The sequence below is a fragment of the Giraffa tippelskirchi genome, chromosome 6 (assembly GCF_054371585.1).
Source record: "Giraffa tippelskirchi isolate mGirTip1 chromosome 6, T2T-mGirTip1v1.2.pri, whole genome shotgun sequence".
Classification (NCBI taxonomy): Eukaryota; Metazoa; Chordata; class Mammalia; order Artiodactyla; family Giraffidae; genus Giraffa; species Giraffa tippelskirchi.
The window spans coordinates 166311463-166329700 of NC_137280.1; the positions used below are offsets into that span (position 1 = coordinate 166311463).

At 38.8% G+C, this 18238-nt stretch overlaps 1 protein-coding gene across 2 annotated transcripts in view; it reads left to right on the top strand.

The window, feature by feature from the left end:
• Positions 1-1006: 1006 nt before the first annotated feature.
• Positions 1007-18238, top strand: part of ERAP2 (endoplasmic reticulum aminopeptidase 2) — a 42833-nt gene continuing 25601 nt past the window's right edge. For both annotated transcript variants that reach the window (XR_014056248.1, XM_081498845.1), the window contains exons 1-5: positions 1007-1034; positions 3047-3734; positions 7963-8101; positions 11636-11770; positions 13791-13911. Coding sequence is in view for 1 of the 2 variants with exons in the window: in XM_081498845.1 (XP_081354971.1) it covers positions 3124-3734; positions 7963-8101; positions 11636-11770; positions 13791-13911 (1006 nt within the window). In the remaining variant the exon portion in view is untranslated. The remainder of the gene's footprint in view (positions 1035-3046; positions 3735-7962; positions 8102-11635; positions 11771-13790; positions 13912-18238) is intronic.

The following is an 18238-nucleotide window of genomic DNA, read 5'->3' on the forward strand; positions in this document are numbered from 1 at the left end:
GAAGGCCATCCACCAGGCTGTTGGAATTGCAGCAGCAGAACCTGGAAGGAGAGATTGGGAGAGAGAAATGTGGGATGGGTGAGGGTAAATGAGAAAACTCCTTGCCTGAACATATTCTCTGAGGGAAAGAGTAAAGTGGGGTAAGAGCAGAGAACAGAGGCTTTTTCTCTGTGGAAGGCCCATAGACAGGGTGGTGAGGAAGAGAAGACTCATGAAAGATGGGCAGACATAAAGGTGGGAAACAGCCCCTTTATGCCCAGGAGGCAGGTAGTTTACAGATGGAGGAAAGGGGGGTCTAGCACCTCTGTTAAAGGCCATTAAAACTGGCTGGGAGTTATCTTTTCCAAGTGGATGGACCAAAGTCAGATTTGTTATCTTTTCCAAGTGGATGGACAAAGGTCAGATTTCACAGTGATATGGTGTGGAGAAATTAACTGAGAACAGAGTCAGTCCGGCTCTCCTGCCGCACGCTCTCACGGCCTCATACCTTATATCCTGTAAACAGCAATACTGCTGACCTTGGTAGCACTGGGCCTGCGTGCCTCTTTGGCCACGGGCCACTTCTGTCTGTCTTAGTATATCAACATTCTTTGAAGACTCGCTGTTGCTGTTGCTACTGCTGCCGCCCGGAGAAAATAAACATGTGTGCGCTCCCCACAGCTCCTGAGTCTTCTTCAAACGTCCCCAGTCATGCCTTATCTACCCCGCGTTCAGTGAACAGTGTGAGTGGCAAGACATACGGACACACCACAGGGAGGAATTCAACACTGTGTCTTAAAATAACCCAGCATCAGAACAAAACAAAACTAGGTTCTGAAGGTTTTACACCTGGGGACACAGGACTGGGGGAGATAAAACAGCAGGAGCAGCAGCCACTGGGATGCTGGAGTCCTACCTGGCCTTCCTGTGGTCTGACTTTTACTCTGAAGCAGCTTGCTCATTGCAGTTATGCAAAGTTTTGAATCCTGCCGGAACAGAAAGTGAAAGCAGAAATAAGTTCCCCTCCATTCAAATCTGCAACGACGTGGATTGAGGTAACACAGCAACATTTCTCTTGAATCTGTCTTAAAATCCTCATCTTTCAGTGAGAATAATGACCTGAACTGAAGGTATAAAGCTTCTGTATTGAGGAGCTCTTGTAATCTAAGCCGGGGATAAGGTGGATGTATCTGGTACTACTGTTTTAGAACGAATGTGTAGTTAGGATGAGATTTAAGAGTCCATTTGACTGACTCACTCTCTCTTGGAGATTCTCTTAGCTTTTCCCAAATGTTTGCTGCAGTTCTTGGATCTTCTATCTCCAGGTATTTTGTTCAATGCAGCAAAGCGCCATATAAGGGAAACTTCACTGACAAACGGGCCAAGAGCTGTATTTCAGCCCTGATTCGGCTTCAGACTTCCTGTTTGATTCTAGGAGAGACAGTCACCCTCAGTTTCTTTATCTGGACACTGAGATCTCTTACTAGCCAGCCTTTAAAATTCTTACCAGTTCTAAAGTTAAAGGCCACATGAGTAAATATTGAGGCCTTTCTCTCTTCTCTTACCAAAAAAGAAACATATAAATCTATATACTTTTCCTTTGGTGTGTCTGCTACACGTGGGCGAGAGGCCCCATAATTTAGGCCAGAGAATGTGTTATGATAATCACGATAACTTAATGTTTAACATTCATTACATGCTTTGTTTGCTAGTTGCTGTGCTGTACCAAATTCTTCATGTGAATTATTTCACTTAATTCTTCCAATGTTAGTGTAAATCATTACACTATTTTACAGGTGAGGAAACTGATGCTAAAAAAAATCAGAAAATTTGCCCAAGATCATTCAGCATAAGTACGATGATGCTAGAATTGGAAATCTCGCACTCTGATTCCCAGGCCTGGGACCTAACAAACAAGTTATTTCAACTTTTTAAATCATCAGAAATTCAAGCTAATTGACCAGTTATGGTTTTATGTATCAGAGGCCCTTGAAACATTGGGATTTGGTAGCGATAATTTAATGCTTGTCTAAAAAAGAGGGGATAAGTGTTGTTATTCAACCATATTTAACCATTATTTTCTTTGCTTCTTCAATAATATTTGTTGATCTGCATTAATATTGCAAATTGCAGTAACTCTTTAGACAATTAATTCAAGAGAATATGTTACTGATTTGAAAAAAGGAAATGGAAAGAGAGCCATTCATGGGTTTAAGGTGAGGCAGGGAGGAGGTAAACAGAGGCAGATGGCAGGGTGGGTGTCAGAACTGAATACCTAAAATACAACGTATATTGTTTGTCCTTATTTTATGTGTTTTGTAGTGTTACCCTTCTAATGAGAAGAAATTGCCTTAGTTTTATTTACAGAGGCAGTGAGTTCAATTTGATCTGTGTTTTCAAAGGTAGCCTGTGATGAAGACCAAAGTAACTTAACATTAGTTAATAACTTAGTAATTAGCTAATAACTTAATAATCAGTTTGATTATTATAAATCAAAGCTTATTTCCATGGCTTTTTGATATATTGGAAATAAACTGAAATAAAAGCTTAGCTTTAACAGCATTCTGTATACCAGCAACTATAGAACAGGGCCATTCAGCCAACAGTATTTATCAAAAGAGGTGAACTTCAATGCCATTAATAATAGTAATATCTAGTATCCCAAGAATATTGAATATTCTTCGTGACTTATTAAGACGAAATAGAGACACCTATGCAGTTTACTTTCAGATGTCCAGATACACTCATGAAATGATGTGGGCAAATGTTAAAAACGTTCAGCATGCAATGAATTTACACACCTACCATCTCTTCATTGCACAGAAATGCAGAGGGGATTCCACAGATGCGATTTTAAGGCAGAGTCTTATCATTTGAGTTCTAAAAATGTTTATTTGTAATAACCAGATGATAGCTCACTTTCTACTTTATTTTGTGGAGATTTGGCCTCATTATGACAAAGTAGATTTTCCCCTTTCACATATATCCTTTTGTTGTTTTAAGGTTTTATTTATGAGTTGAAATGTTTTTATTTTCATGCTATACATGTTTTTTTTTTTCTTTCTAGATTTAATCTGTTTATTGAAACATATTGTTCGGATCCTGAGTGACCTAAGTGGAGCCAACACAGTGCTCTAGAGAACTATGAGATTTAGCCTGAACATTCGTCTTCCTGATTTAGTATTCTATTCCTCTGTCATGGCTAATTCATGCAGAAAACTAATATTTAATATTTACATAGGATTTTACTGCTCAGTAGTCATCATGCCCCAAATATGTATTTGTTCTCAGTTCACAAGTTCACCTATTGATCAGTTCAATAAGGACCCTGAGGCTTTTCCAGTAGCCACCAATGGGGAAATATTTCCTTGGCATGAGCTAAGGCTCCCCACTGTGGTCATTCCCCTCCACTATGACCTTCTCATTCACCCAAATCTCACCTCCCTGGACTTCGTTGCATCTGAGAAGATTGAAGTCTTGGTTCGAGATGCTACCCAGTTCATCGTCTTGCACAGCAAAGATCTTGAAATATTAAATGCCTCTCTTCAGTCAGAGGAGGATGTGAGATACAGGAAACCAGGGGAAAGGCTAACTGTTTTGAGTTATCCTGCTCATCAGCAAATTGCCCTGCTGGTTCCAGAGAAACTTAGAGCTGACCTGAGATACTCCGTGGCTATTGACTTCCAGGCCAAGCTAGCTGATGGTTTTGAAGGCTTTTATAAAAGCACGTACAGAACTCTTGGTGGTGAAACAAGGTAAGCGGTAGCTCCAGTTATTCATCGTCTTTTGTAATACTTTCCTTACGGGTTATGTCTCTACCAGGAGCATGCTTTAGTAATCATTTATGAAAAGTCAAAAAAACCTGGGAAACTCAGAAGGAGAAGCTCTGCCATTCCTAAAGTAAATCACAATAAAGATGAAAAGACAGAATGCAGAGGCATAAATTGCTAGAGGGAAAATAACCAAGAGGAAAGGCCAGTATATGACTATGACAAGATTGACATGCTTCTCTGCTAGGGGAAATGATCAGTGTAGAGAGAGCTAAAGTATGGAAGTCTTCTCAAAGGAGGTGAGCCTTTATCTGAGACCAAAAGGAAATATGCATAAGATTTGGGTTGGGAGGGAGGAAGTGAGATCATGTACTTTGCCCAGAAACAACATAACTCAGATCCAGGAGGCAGGGACAATTCAGTTTGGAGAACAGAGAAATATGATCTATTCCATCAGCTCATACTGAGCACATGCTATGTGCCAGGCACCATTCCAGGCACTGAGTGTATAGTAGTGAGATATAGACTAGGAGTTTGGAATAATTCAGCTGAGTGGTCAGAGAAGTTCTTGCTATGGAGGAAGTATATTTAAACTGAGATCTGAACTTTTTTTTTTAAAGGAGACAATCCTGAAGACACCTTAAGTGCACAGTGTTCCCAGGAAAGGCATCAGCAAGTGCAAAGTCTGTAAGGTGGGAGTAATTGAGAGATGAAGGCCAGCGTGAGGGAGAGAAGTAGAGGAGAGAGAGGTCAGATCAGGTAGAGACTTAGAGCCTCTTATTTTAGGCTTCGACTCAGGGACCATGGGAAGTCACTGTGGAGTTCTGATATGATGTATGCTTTATGAAGATAACATGTATGTTGATGGTAGATTATAGGGAGGAAAATGTAGAAGCAAACTGGTCTTTCAGGAGGTCATTGCAGTTGTTCAGGTCATAAAGGATGTTGGTTTGGACTGGCTGGTAGTGCTGCTTATGAAATAATTGAATTTGGCATTTGTTCCGAAGGGTAAAACAGAATTTGCTGACACTGGTTATGTAAGGCAAGAGGAATCAAGGATGCTTCACAGGGGGGATGACTGGGATATCTAGGGCTAGGGTCCATCTCAGGGGTAAAAAGGAGTCTGGTTTCGGTGTTATCCTCTTTTTATCAGTTGCTTTCAATTGCCAATTTGAGAAACCCCAGTATGATGGCTTTGGCACACAGGGGGAGGGGGGTGTCTTTCTCATGCAACAAGAAATCCAGAAGCAGGGCCTCCCAGGTTTGCTCCAGAGCTCACTAATGTTATCCAAGACCTAGACTCCTTTTAACTTTCTGCTTAGCCACCTTTGGCAGATGACTTTCCTCCTAATACAAGATGATTCCTGCACCTCTAGGCATCAGGTTCACATTCCAGGCAGGAAAACGGGGAAATGGGAAAGAGAAAAATGCTAAAAGAAACATTCCAGTCGAGTCTGACACCTTTTCCCAAGCTTTCTCATCCAATAATATCCATTAGATCAGAACGAGTCATGTGCCCACCAAGCTGCAAGAGAATCTGGAGATACCATTCTTTTATCCAGAGACAATGCCTTCCTGAAGAAAATCAGGATTCCACTGAAACTGAAGAAGGGGAATGGGTATTGGTAGGTGATTTGAGCAGCGCAGTGTCTCCTCTGCCCTTCCCTACCCCGGGTGCTCACTGCCCTCTGGGACTCACGCACGCACCCCACAGCCCCCAGCACGCCACTGAGCACAGCCCTTCCCCAGCCCCCTCTTTGTCTCCCCTTGCGAATGTGTTCCCCTCATTGTATCCTCAGTTCTCAGAGGCCTGTTCTCAGGTCTGGCCCAGTATTGGACAGGAAAATTATAAACTTCTCACTGAGGCACCACAGGACTAGTGATGATCTATTTCACTCTCTCAACTGATAAAACCTCCACCTAAAGGAAATACATTTTAAGGATATCATTTAGGGAGAGGAGGGAGACTGGAGAGTGTAGTTGTTTAGAGTAGGAGCTTGAAAAGTAACTACTTTCCAGCATGTCTCTCATAATTAACTGAAGGCCATTTCCAACTCTTCCTATGATCAGTTTGTCAGCTCTCTTCACATTCAGTTACCTAGAAGGTCTTAACATGCAGGATGATTTGCAGGACAATGTCAATGGAATTTTATGACCTCTCTGTCTCTCTTTTTCTCATTTACACACATATGCACACACACACAACTTAAAATGCAAAAATAATTCAGTCGATTGTAATTCTTTGAGAAGCGGAAAGTCACTGCTTTGCATGCAGCACTAAAATTAATTGTGTAAATAGCAAAGAAAATCTTAAACTTTTGACTTTTCCAGTGGTAGACTTTCTAAGCCAAAATTTCACATTAATAAAAATTATTCTAGGTACTTGGGATTCCTTTAAACGTGTAGGGCCTGCTACCAAATCCAAGTAACATCAAGGCCCCAGATAAGACACTTAGATCCCCAGCCTTACTTTTCCGGTCTGAAGTAGAGAATTAAACTGAGGTGAAAATTATCCTAGCAGCTCCTCTTTTTTACCCTCCTGGTCCTTCTCACCCTTTCTCTGTCCCTAGAGATTTTCCGTTCTGCCCTCCTCCTCCAGTGGAAGTATGCTCTCTAGGTTTGCTTCCTAATTAAAGTCTTCAAGTCCAAAGAATAAATTTGTAACTATATCATTTCAAACATCTTCAAGGTGATGGGGTATAGAGGTTTCCCAGGGTATCTACCTACCTGGTATAGTTTGAAGACTGGAGCTACTTTGCTGGCAAGTAGAGAGAGCTAGAAGCGTCTAAGGGGAGCTTGGGTCCTCCAGGAAGTACTGTAGCCCAGCTCTTTCCTCTAATAGGAGGAAAGCTGGAGATGTAGTTTCCATTCAGAGCTGCCCAGGGATGAAGCTAAAGCTGGCACCTGGCCTGACTTCTTCCTCTTCCCTGTCCTGCTTCCTCTCCTTCCTGTCTCTTTGGCAGCATGTTCTCATAAATCAGGGTCTGCTTCTTGGGAACACAACCTAAGACATCACTCATCACAAGTATTCAAATGACTGATTAAGACCCACCCAGGTTTAGTGATGATACTAAACTACTAACTTCTAATCAATTTTGAAGTCAAATTGAGCATACCTATTGAGAGGGTAACAGGCAGGAAGGTCAGGGTCTCCAAAAGGAGGAAATAGGCTGCAAGTGTCAGACATTTTTTTATCTCTCTCTTAAGCAGCAGGAGGAAATAAACTACAAGTGTTAGATTTTTTTTTCCCTTCTCTATACAAATTTAAAAAGAGGTTTCTTTTAAAATTCTGTGTTGCCATAATGACACCTGGTTCCACCTGAACTTAACTTTTCTCAAACCTTGAGCTAACCAATGCATTTTTCTTATGGAAATGTTTGTCTTAAGCTGTGTTAATGAACTATGTATTTACCCTAGACTCTGTCTTCAAGTTGGTTCCACCTGAGACTCAGAACCAACTTGACAAACCAGTAAGTTTTTCTCATACAATTGCTCTCCTAATCTATGTCAATGAAACCATGTATTTGCTTGGAAGCCTGCCTTTCAAGATTTCATGGCCTGGGATGACTCACCTTGTGCCAATGTTATCTCAAAATGCACGTTGTGGGTGAGGGGCCTGGTGTCACTCTGAGTTTTGAGACGTTTCCTTTCTCTAATTAGCAGCCTGCTGATAGCTATATAACATCCAGCTAAAGACTAGCAGAGGGGCACTCTTTCTGCCCACTTCTGATGTCAATGTCAGAAGCTTTCTCTATCTCTTTCATACTTCAATAAAACTTTATTACACAAAAACTCTGAGCGATCAAGCCTCGTCACTGGCCCCAGCTTGAATTCCTCTCCTCCAGAGGCCAAGAATCCTGGTATCTTTCATGGCTCAGCAACAACCTTTCACTATCTCAGCAATTTGTCAACACTAGGTAAGGATCCTAGTAAAGTCACTTAAGTTCTCAGAGCCTCAATAACCTTATCTGCCATAAATATAAAGACAATCATGTAAATAGAGTGCCTAGCACAGTGCATTATTATGATTGGCAGCTGCTAAACAAATTTTACCTTCATTTTCTTCAAAAACTAAGAGTCACTAAGATTATAGTTTGAGAAATCAAACATATCACTTTGAGGTTTGATAAGCTGTGTTCTGAAGATAAAATTCTTTCCCTTTCTTTTATGATTTCACGTGTGTATTCCGGCTGGAATGTACTTCTTTTCATAGAACGATTGCAGTAACGGATTTTGAGCCAACCGAGGCACGAATGGCTTTCCCTTGTTTTGATGAACCTTTGTTCAAAGCCAACTTTTCAATCAAGATAAGAAGAGAGAGCAGACATATTGCCCTCTCCAACATGCCAAAGGTATTGCCACTTTCAGAAACTTTGGGAAATTGTTCTCAAAATGAACTTTGGCCTTTGTTGTGTTTTAATATTTGCTTTGTTTGCAGGACTTAAGCCATTAATTTTTTTTACTCCATCTACATATTGCATAATAACTCCAATCCATCTATATTTTAAAATCATTCTATTTGGGCATTGTTACATAAGAAACTTTTTGTTTTAAAGAAAGTGATTTATATTTTACTTGTGTTTATATGGAAGCAGTGTTCTTTTAAATCAGTGTTACTTGGCCAGTGATGAAATTCAGAATCACCCAGAACAGCGCTTCTCAAACTTTAATGTTCAGATGAATCATCTGAAGATCTTGTTAAAATTCTGGTTCTGATTCAGTTGGCCTTGCTGTGAGGCTCAAAATTCTGCCTTTTAATGGCAAGCTCCCAGGTGGTACCACTGCTACTGGTCCAGGCACCACATTTGGAGTAGTAAGGATCTAGAGAATGTACCACCGGCCCATCCTGCAAATTCTGATCTAGGAGTCTGTGATAGAACTTAGAAATCTTTTTAAGTTCCATGAGTAGTCCTTAAAATTATTTATGAAAATGATTTGAAAATCAGATGAAAAGTTACAAACTTTTTAATTGAAAGAGACCTCCAAACACTTTTATTTGGCTCATATTTATGCTCAAAATGCAGAGACTCTGAATGACACAGTAGACCCTTGAGCCTTATTTGATATTTCATCACTAATGATGTACTTGCCTTTTTTGCTGTTGAACGAAATGTGAAATATTTCTCCATTGCTACCTAGAAAGTTGGATAAAAATAGAGGCCCTCTTGACAGTGCTTCAGGAGGATGAGCTCAGAAGCAGCCAGATCATCATAACCCAGCCAGTGACTCCAGCCCATTTTCCTCTCTGCCCTCTTCAGTGACCATCTTCTGTGGATAAAGTGGGAAAATGAGTCCATAAGCTAGAAACTGAATTTCCCCCAGATTTCTGTTTAACACTGGAAAAGTTTTTGCTTTGAAATGCTTGCAGAGCAGATCAAGGGGGAAAGTAACACACTCCATATGACATATATCCCACCTTTTTTTTTTTTCATGATCATGCAGACAGCAATTTAATTAGCCTACTCACTTTCAGGTAAAAAGGATTTGCTGCTTAACTCCAAGTATTCTTTTTAATGGAATGTTCATTTAAGGGCCATTCAGTCTGTTTCCTGGCAGCTTTTTATTAATATAATTTTTCACATGAATCATCATGGAGGATAAGGTAAAAATACAGTTAGTAATGTCTTTTAATTATATTGTGATGCAAACATAAATTGTCATTTTGTTATAATAGAATTTCAGCTTTCTGAAATGTTCAGAAATGTTGTCTCATATTTAAGAAAAATAAGTGAAAAATTTTAAAATATTTTATATAATCCTTGAACTTTGCATTGCTTCAGTTGACTGGGCCAGTTCTCTGGATCATGGCTCTTTCAGCAAACACTGGCTTAACTTTCTGCTCCATATTGACATGCCCTACCCAGGCTTCCATGGTTATCCAAAAAGAAAAAAAGAGAGAGCTGAAGTAAAGCTATGATCATACTCTTTAGATAATACCTGTGGCACTTAAGGTGGGGTTGTGGACTGGTGAGAAGCAACACATAATAAGTTCTCAGTTGGTTTATTTTAGAAGGAAAGAATACAGGTTAAGAATATAAGAAAGTGAGGCAGTCAGCCAAGTGCTACGAGAGGCAGCGTATATCTTTGGGGCATTCCTTTGTCCCCTTCATTCCTTAAGGGAACACATACCTGTTAGTGACACTTGCTATGTAAGGAGAATCCTGTGGAAATTGAGAAAACAGCTAAATCCTTCTCTAGCAACAAGTGTGTTATACTTGGAGCTTACATCACCATCCTGGAGGAACTTACGCTAACACCGCAAACACTTCTATTTAAGGCAATGCTAATCTACATGGGTGACTCCAGGCTCCTGAACCAAATTCAGCCTCCGTGGGCTACATCTTTACCTGGGAGAAGGAGATAAATCAGAGGGAATGCCCCCCTGCCTCCTCACCAGCTCTGCCAGCAGCTCTCCAGTGTCACAGACCCATTTCTCCATGGTCCCACAACCTTCCCTCTTCCTCACCTCACCCATCTACACACTTGACTAAATAGTTTTGCTGCTGAGCTTGGTCAGAGGACCACAATGACAGTGTCCCCTCCTCAGCCCCTACCATAACCTCTCCTCTGCTAGGAGTATGTACCCAGAGAACTATGGTTCAATCCGACTCCTTACAAAGGAGATTGTTTTTGGACAAAATTAACTTTCAGATACAGGTGAAACTTAAAGCCCTATATACACTACCACCTTTTCTAGGGTACTTGGTCAGTGTTTCCTACTTTATTGGAACTTAGGGATTGAATTTTCGATAGAATTTTGTAGAATCAAATTCCATAGAATTTAATAGCCCAAACATTTGTCATTGACATAGGCTGGGCAGTTTGTGATAATCCTTCAGGCTATTTTATTTCTCGCCAAAGCAAACTGCAGTTTTATACAAACACACAAAATATGCTTAATAATCTGTGGTTAGCACTGCTGCAACCCTGATGCCTTAAATGGAGGTTGGAGAGGGTGAGCAACAAGCCAGTCGAAGACTTGTTACCAATTTGAAGAAAGTGATATTTTCAGATAACAGGATCTGTGTCCTTTCAGAATTTAGGGGCATTATACCATGGTGAAGACTATCTCTGGAACCAGCTATCTGGATCAAATAAAGATAGAATTCAGTAATTACTCAGTGAATTTGATGGATGCAGCTGACCAGTCTATAGACTAAAAACTTTTTACTTCCTCAGTAGATAGGCAGAAGCTTAAATTACTAATGACCTCCTTGGCCTGACTGCTTTCATGGCTGAATCAATGAAGCAAAGATAAAATAAGACTATGACTCAAGCTGTCACACAGCAAGTGCCAGAATGAGCAATATCTTTGGAGTCACATAGCCACATCGTCCTACCGTGAAACTAGCCGTGTGATCTTGGGCAATCAGTTAACATTTCTGAGACTCTGTCTCTTCACCTGTGAAATTATACCTACCTCATACACAAATAATAGGAGAATCAAAAGATGATACGAAACATCCAGCACAGTTCTGCTTCCCATTTCCTTCTGCAACAGAGATTTTATTTATTATATAACAAAGGGAAGGGGACTATTCTCTGGCACTTTTGCTTAGAAGTGCAAATGTTGAATTGATGCCAGTGTTCGAGATGATTGCATTTCAAGAATATGGAACCATCTAAGATATTTCTATGCTTTCAAGCAACAAAATAGGCATCACTTTCAGATCCCTAAAGTAGCACATTGTGTCTTCGAGGAAGTCTGGAGATAAAAGAAATAGAGGGAGGCGAAACCACAGAATGTTGTGAAGAGTCCTCTAATCTATAAGGGCATCACACGTCCTTCAGAGCATTAAGCTCTTCTCTAACTTATATAGCCTACGTCGTAGGCATTCTTGTAAAATGCTCCAGTTTTCAAATATCGATTCTTTCCCTTCCTGTAGGTTAAGACGATTGAACTTGAAGGAGGCCTCTTGGAAGATCATTTTGAAACTACTGTAAAAATGAGTACCTACCTTGTAGCCTACATAGTTTGTGATTTCACCTCTGTGAGTGGTACAACCTCATCAGGGGTCAAGGTGAGTTTGAGTTCTCATTTCATACACAGTGCAGAATAGTGTCCTGAAGGCAATGAGCTGTTCTTTAAAATTTCCCCCCTTATTATCAAAATATCATGCTTATTTTAAAAAATGGAGAGAGATAAAAAATAAAATAACCTGTGAGCATTACGGGGTCATGTCCTGGTATATTCCAAGTATTTTCTGTAAGTCTGTCAGTATACGAGTATATATAATAACAGTAGATACTGTATAAATCTATATATACTTTTTACAAATAATATGCAATTATTTTACCTCACCATAATATGCTATAAAAATCAAATGGCATTAAGTATTTTTCTATGATATTAATGATTGTATAGTATTGTACTCTAATGCATAGAGGTACCATATGGATTTTTTAATCAGCATCTTATTCTAGGACATTTACATTGTTTCCAATTGTTTTCTATAATTTTATTTCCTTAATGAAAGGAGGTCTTCATCATTTTTAGAGTGTTTGTTGTTTACAAAAAGTTACAATACCCAATAATTGGGGCTTCCCAGGTGGTGCAGCAGTCAAGAATCCACCTGCCAATGCAGGAGACACAAGAGACGCGGGAGGAGACACAAGAGACGCGGGCTCAACTCCTGGGTTGGCAACACCTCCTGGAGAAGGAAATGGCAGCCCACTCCAGTATTCTTGCCTGGAGAATTCCATGGGCAGAGGAGCCTGGTGGGGGTCGCAAAGAGTCAGACAGGACTGAGTAACTGAGCACAAACACTCACAATAATTATCTGACAAAGTTTTGTGAATATCAATGAAAACATGAAAAATAAAAAAGAACTCCTTACCCTGAGGAATTGTTAAGACACAAAAATATATTCAAAGAGCCATAAAATAGTGCTTATGAAAAAAAGCAATAAAACATCAATTACAATTTCCATACATACTAGACCTATGGATATGCAGATATATATAATCAGCATCGTGTCTACATACATCGTTGCACACAGATATATATGTAGATAGATATAGGTGTGTGTGTGAGGTCAGACTGCACTGTACTTTAGGGGACAGGGTCCTGTCAGTTTCCTTGGACTCACACCCCAGCTCTACAATTTTCCATTTGTGTGACTTGAAGCAAGTTATTTAATCTCCAGGTGTTTTCATTGCTTCATTCCTAACATGAAGAAAATAGCTCCTATTTCAGGAGATGGTTGAGAGGACTAAGTTAGATTTTATGAGTTTTACAAGTGTACATTTAGCACAGTGCCTGGTAAGGTACTGTGGCCATTAATATATCTTTCTTATAAAATTTCTGAGGGATTTCAGTTAATTCAGAGCAAGAAGGCAGATTATTAAATGAAAGCAATACTGTACTTGAAACCCAAGAAAACTGGAATCTAACTTTATTTTTTCCACTTACTAGCTAGTAGTTCGGAGAAGGCAATGGCAACCCACTCCAGTGTTCTTGCCTGGAGAATCCCATGGACGGCGGAGCCTGGTGGGCTGCCGTCTATGGGGTCGCACAGAGTCGGACACGACTGAAGCGACGCAGCAGCAGCAGCAGCAGCTAGTAGTTACTGTGCAGGGAGTCAGTGAACCTATTTGGTCATTTTTGAGTTTAAAGAAAACACAACAGAGGGTGGTTCCAGCAGTTCATGAAGGGCTTTTCCACCTAATACAATTGTGTTTTATTGACACTCTTTTGGTGGTCATCATTTCGGAAAGCTAATTCTCAGGCGCTAGAATACATGACAGTGATGAACTGAAGTGAACTCTCATGATGTAATGGGTTTATATAGCTTGAAATGTACAGATTAACACCTAGGGAATATACTGTAACAGAAAGTACAGGATTATTTATCGTTTTCAAGAGTGACTTTTTCTTTAATACTTTACAGAACATCTTACCCCCTGTTGACAACATGTTTAACGGTATCTCAATACTTTCTTGAAAAATACAGTCTCCATTTTGGGGTGAAAGTTGTTAGGAATGGAGTCATGCCAAGGAGTTGTCATTCAAAGATCATTCTTCTCACCAACATTTCCCAGGTGTCCATCTATGCATCCCCAGACAAATGGAGTCAAACACATTATGCTTTGGAAGCATCACTGAAGCTGCTGGACTTTTATGAAAATTACTTTAATATCCACTATCCACTCCCCAAACTGGGTAGGTTCAAATTCTAAATCATTGTCTTTATTTTTAGAATTTGCTTTGATTTCATCCCTCTTTATATGTGATTAAAATGAGCACTGAGGAACTTCAGTTAGCCCAGAGAGCAGTAATTTATGCCTGAGAGATGTCTTTGAGTGTAGAAAATAAAGTATTTATGAGAAGCCCAAGTACTTGGGTTCATTTTTCTATTCTTTTATCAGGTTTAATATTAAAATATCTACATGTCATATTAGATTTAAATGGATGAATTTTCTGGAGCATATATTTCCTTCTATACCATATTCATACAAGACTAGCAATCTTTTATAAAAGTTGCCAAAGGTTTATGTAAATAGCTGAAAACTGTCCCTCCATCTGTTATCTACAGAGTTTCTGAGGCTGGAAGATAAGACTGTGGCACAGACATTTAAAAAAAAAAAAAGAGAGAGAGATTTTGAGGAAATAGATAATATGAATGTGATAGTAGCTTATTTTTATATGAGAGGTTACAAATAGCCTATCTTTGTTGGTTTCCATTTTCTATCTTAAAAAATAAAAACTGTGATTTTTATGATGTTGCAGAATATATAAAAACACTGACAAATTTTATGACTTATATAGATTAATTTTTAGAGTTCCTGACAGTGACAAAACATTGTTTTCCTTTGGGACTTTATAACACACACCTTATCATGTCCTTCCTCCCCTTTCCTGACCAACTTCATACAGTTTTTCTTAAAGAATTAAAGGACTATCAGAAGATATCTCCAGGGGCTTATTCCCATAGTTCCTGAGTCTCATGGTATCATTATAGTGCAGGTTCTATATACCCTTTAGTACAGACATACTAAATCAGGTTAACCACAGTCCACTGCTGTCCTCTAAGTCAAAAATCAAGGAAAGATCAAATAACAGCCATCAACAATCCTAAGTTGTTCTTGAAAAATGCAACCTTGAAGACCATATGAAGTGAATGCATTTAAAATAAAGTTAACTGAAAGGAAGCATGCAGCTTAAGAAAAAGTGGAGCAGATATATTTAGCAAACAGAATTCAGCAACACATCAAAAAGCTCATACACCATGATCAAGTTGGGTTAATTCCAGGGATGCAAGGATTCTTCAATATATGCGAATCAGTCAGTATGATACACCATATTAACACATTGAAAGATGAAAGCCATATGATCATCTCAATAGATGCAGAAAAGGCCTTTGACAAAATTCAACACCTATTTGTGATTAAAACTCTTCAAAAAATGGGCATAGAAGGAACTTACCTCAACATAGTAAAGGCCATATATGATAAGCCTACAACAAACACTATTCTCAATGGTAAAAAACTGAAAGCACTCCCCCTAAGATCAGGAACAAGACAAGGGTGTCCACTTTGGCCACTATTATTCAACATAGTTCTGGAAGTCCTAGCTACAGCAATCAGAGAAGAAAAAGAAATAAAAGGAATCCAGATCTGAAAAGAAGAAGTAAAGCTCTCACTCTTTGCTGATGACATGATGCTATACATAGAAAACCCTAAAGATAGTATCAGAAAATTACTAGAGCTAATCAGTGAATTTAGCAAAGTTGCAGGCTACAAAATCAATACACAGAAATCACTTGCATTTCTATATACTAACAATGAAAAATCAGAAAGAACAATTAAGGAATCAATCCCATTCACCATTGCAACAAAGAGAATTAAATATCTAGGAAGAAACTTACCTAAGAAGATGAAAGAACTGTACACAGAAAATTAGAAGACACTAGTGAAAGAAATCAAAGATGATATAAACAGATGGAGAGACATTCCATGTTCCTGGGTAGGGAGAATAAATATTGTGAAAATGACTATACTACCAAATGCAATCTACAGATTCAATGCGATCCCTATCAAATTGCCAATGGCATTTTTCACAGAACTAGAACAAAAAATTTCACAATTTATATGGAAACACAAGAGACCCCCAATAGCCAAAGCAGTCTTGAGAAAGAAGAATGGAGCTGGAGGAATCAAGCTTCTTGACTTCAGGTTATACTACAAAGCTACAGTCATCAAGACAGTATCGTACTAGCACAAAAACAGAAATATAGACCAATGGAAAAAGATAGGAAGCCCAGAACTAAACCCATGCACCTATGAGTACCTTATTTTTGACAAAGGAAACAAGAATATACGATGGGGCAAAGACAGCCTCTTCAATAAATGGTGCTGGGAAACTGAACAGCTACGTGTAAAAGAACAAAATTAGAACACTTCCTAACACCATACACAAAGATAAACTCAAAATGGATTAAAGACCTAAGTGTAAGACCAGAAACTATAAAACTCTTAGAGGAAAACATAGGCAAAACACTTGATGACATAAATCAAAGCAAGATCCTCTATGACCCACCTCCTAGAGAAACGGAAATAAAAACAAAAGTAAACAAGTGGGACTTGATTAAACTTAAAAGCTTTTGCACAGTAAAGGAGACTATAAGCAAGGTGAAAAGAAAACCCTCAGAATGGGAGAAAACAGTAGCAAATGAAACAACTGACAAAGGATTAATTTCCAAAATATACAAGCAGCTCATACAACTCAATACCAGAAAAACAAACAACCCAATCAAAAAGTGGGAAAAAGACCTAAACAGATGTTTCTCCAAAGACATACAGATGGCTAACAAACACATGAAAAGATGCTTAACATCACTCATTATTAGAGAAATGCAAATCAAAACTACAATGAGATATCACCTTATACTGGTCAGAATGGCCCTCATCAAAAAGTCTACAAACAATTAATGCTGGAAAGGGTGTGAAGAAAAGGGAATACTCCTGCACTGTTGGTGGGAATGTAAATTGATACAGCCACTGTGGAAGACAGTGTGGAGATTCCTTAAAAAACTAGGAATAAAACCACCATATGACCCAGCAATCCCACTCCTAGGCATATACCCTGAGGAAACCAAAATTGAAAGAGACACACATAACTCAATGTTCATTGCAGCACTATTTACAATAGCTAGAACATGGAAGCAGCCTGGATGTCCATTGACAGATGAATGGATAAAGAAGTTGTGGTACATATACACAATGGAATATTACTCAGCCATAAAAAGGAACACATTTGAGTCAGTTCTAATGAGGTGGATGAACCTGGAACCTGTTATAGAGAGTGAAGTGAGTCAGAAAGAGAAAGATAAATACCGTATTCTAACACATATATATGGAATCTAGAAAAATGGTACTGAAGAACTTATTTACAGGGCAACAATAGAGAAACAGACATAGAGAATAGACTTATGGATATGGGGAGAGGGGAGGAGAGGATGAGATGTATGGAAAGAGTAACATGGAAACTTACATTACCATATGTAAAATAGATAGCAAAGGGGAATTTGCTGTATGGCTCAGGAAGCTCAAACAGGGGCTCTGCATCAACCTAGAAGGGTGGGATGGGGAGGCAGAGGGGAGTGAGGTTCAAAAGGGAGGGGATATATGTATAACTACGGCTGTTTCATGTTGAAGTTTGACAGAAAACAGCAAAATTCTATAAAGCAATTTTCCTTCAGTAAACAATAAATTAAAAAAAAAGAAAAAGTAGAGCAGATATAAACATTTCTAATGGCTTTGGGAAATAATATAACTAATATAAAATTACTGATGCAATTTACAAAAGGACTCATTCCCATATTTGAAGTGCTAATGAATACTAATCCTGATTAGTGCTAGTTTACTTTTTGATTGCATTACACATATTTGCTTTTATCCACTAGAATTAAGCAATACTAATTCCAGACAATGAAATTTCAAGCCAAGTGACTTGATTTATTTCAAATTATTATTGTTTTTTTAATTACCTGGCTTTTCAGCCAAAGAACAGTATTTTTTCCAATATGACCTGGCAGAATAAAAAGATTAAATATTAGCCAGAAGTTTTCTAATCAACATGAAGTCATTGGCAAAGGGTGTATATATATATATATATACTTTCACATAGACATGATATAAATTAATATACATTAATTAAGCTCCGGGAGTCAGTGATGGACGTGGAAGCCTGGTGTGCTGCAGTCCATGTGGCAGCCAAGAATCAGACATGACTGAGCAACTGAACTGAACTGAACTGAATATACATTATATCTGAGGTTCTTAAAGATGATTAAATTTTACATTTTTTCTCTAAAATTTTGTCAAGAAGTAGAGGAAATATTAACAGTGAAAAGGAAATTGAGGTCGGAAAGAACCGATGCCTACAGTTTTTTCCCTTTACTGTCTTAGAAGGACACTTAGAGGCTGTATGTGCTTGAAATATTGACTATAGAGATGCTTCTAAACGATGTTCTCCTGAAATTAAAAAT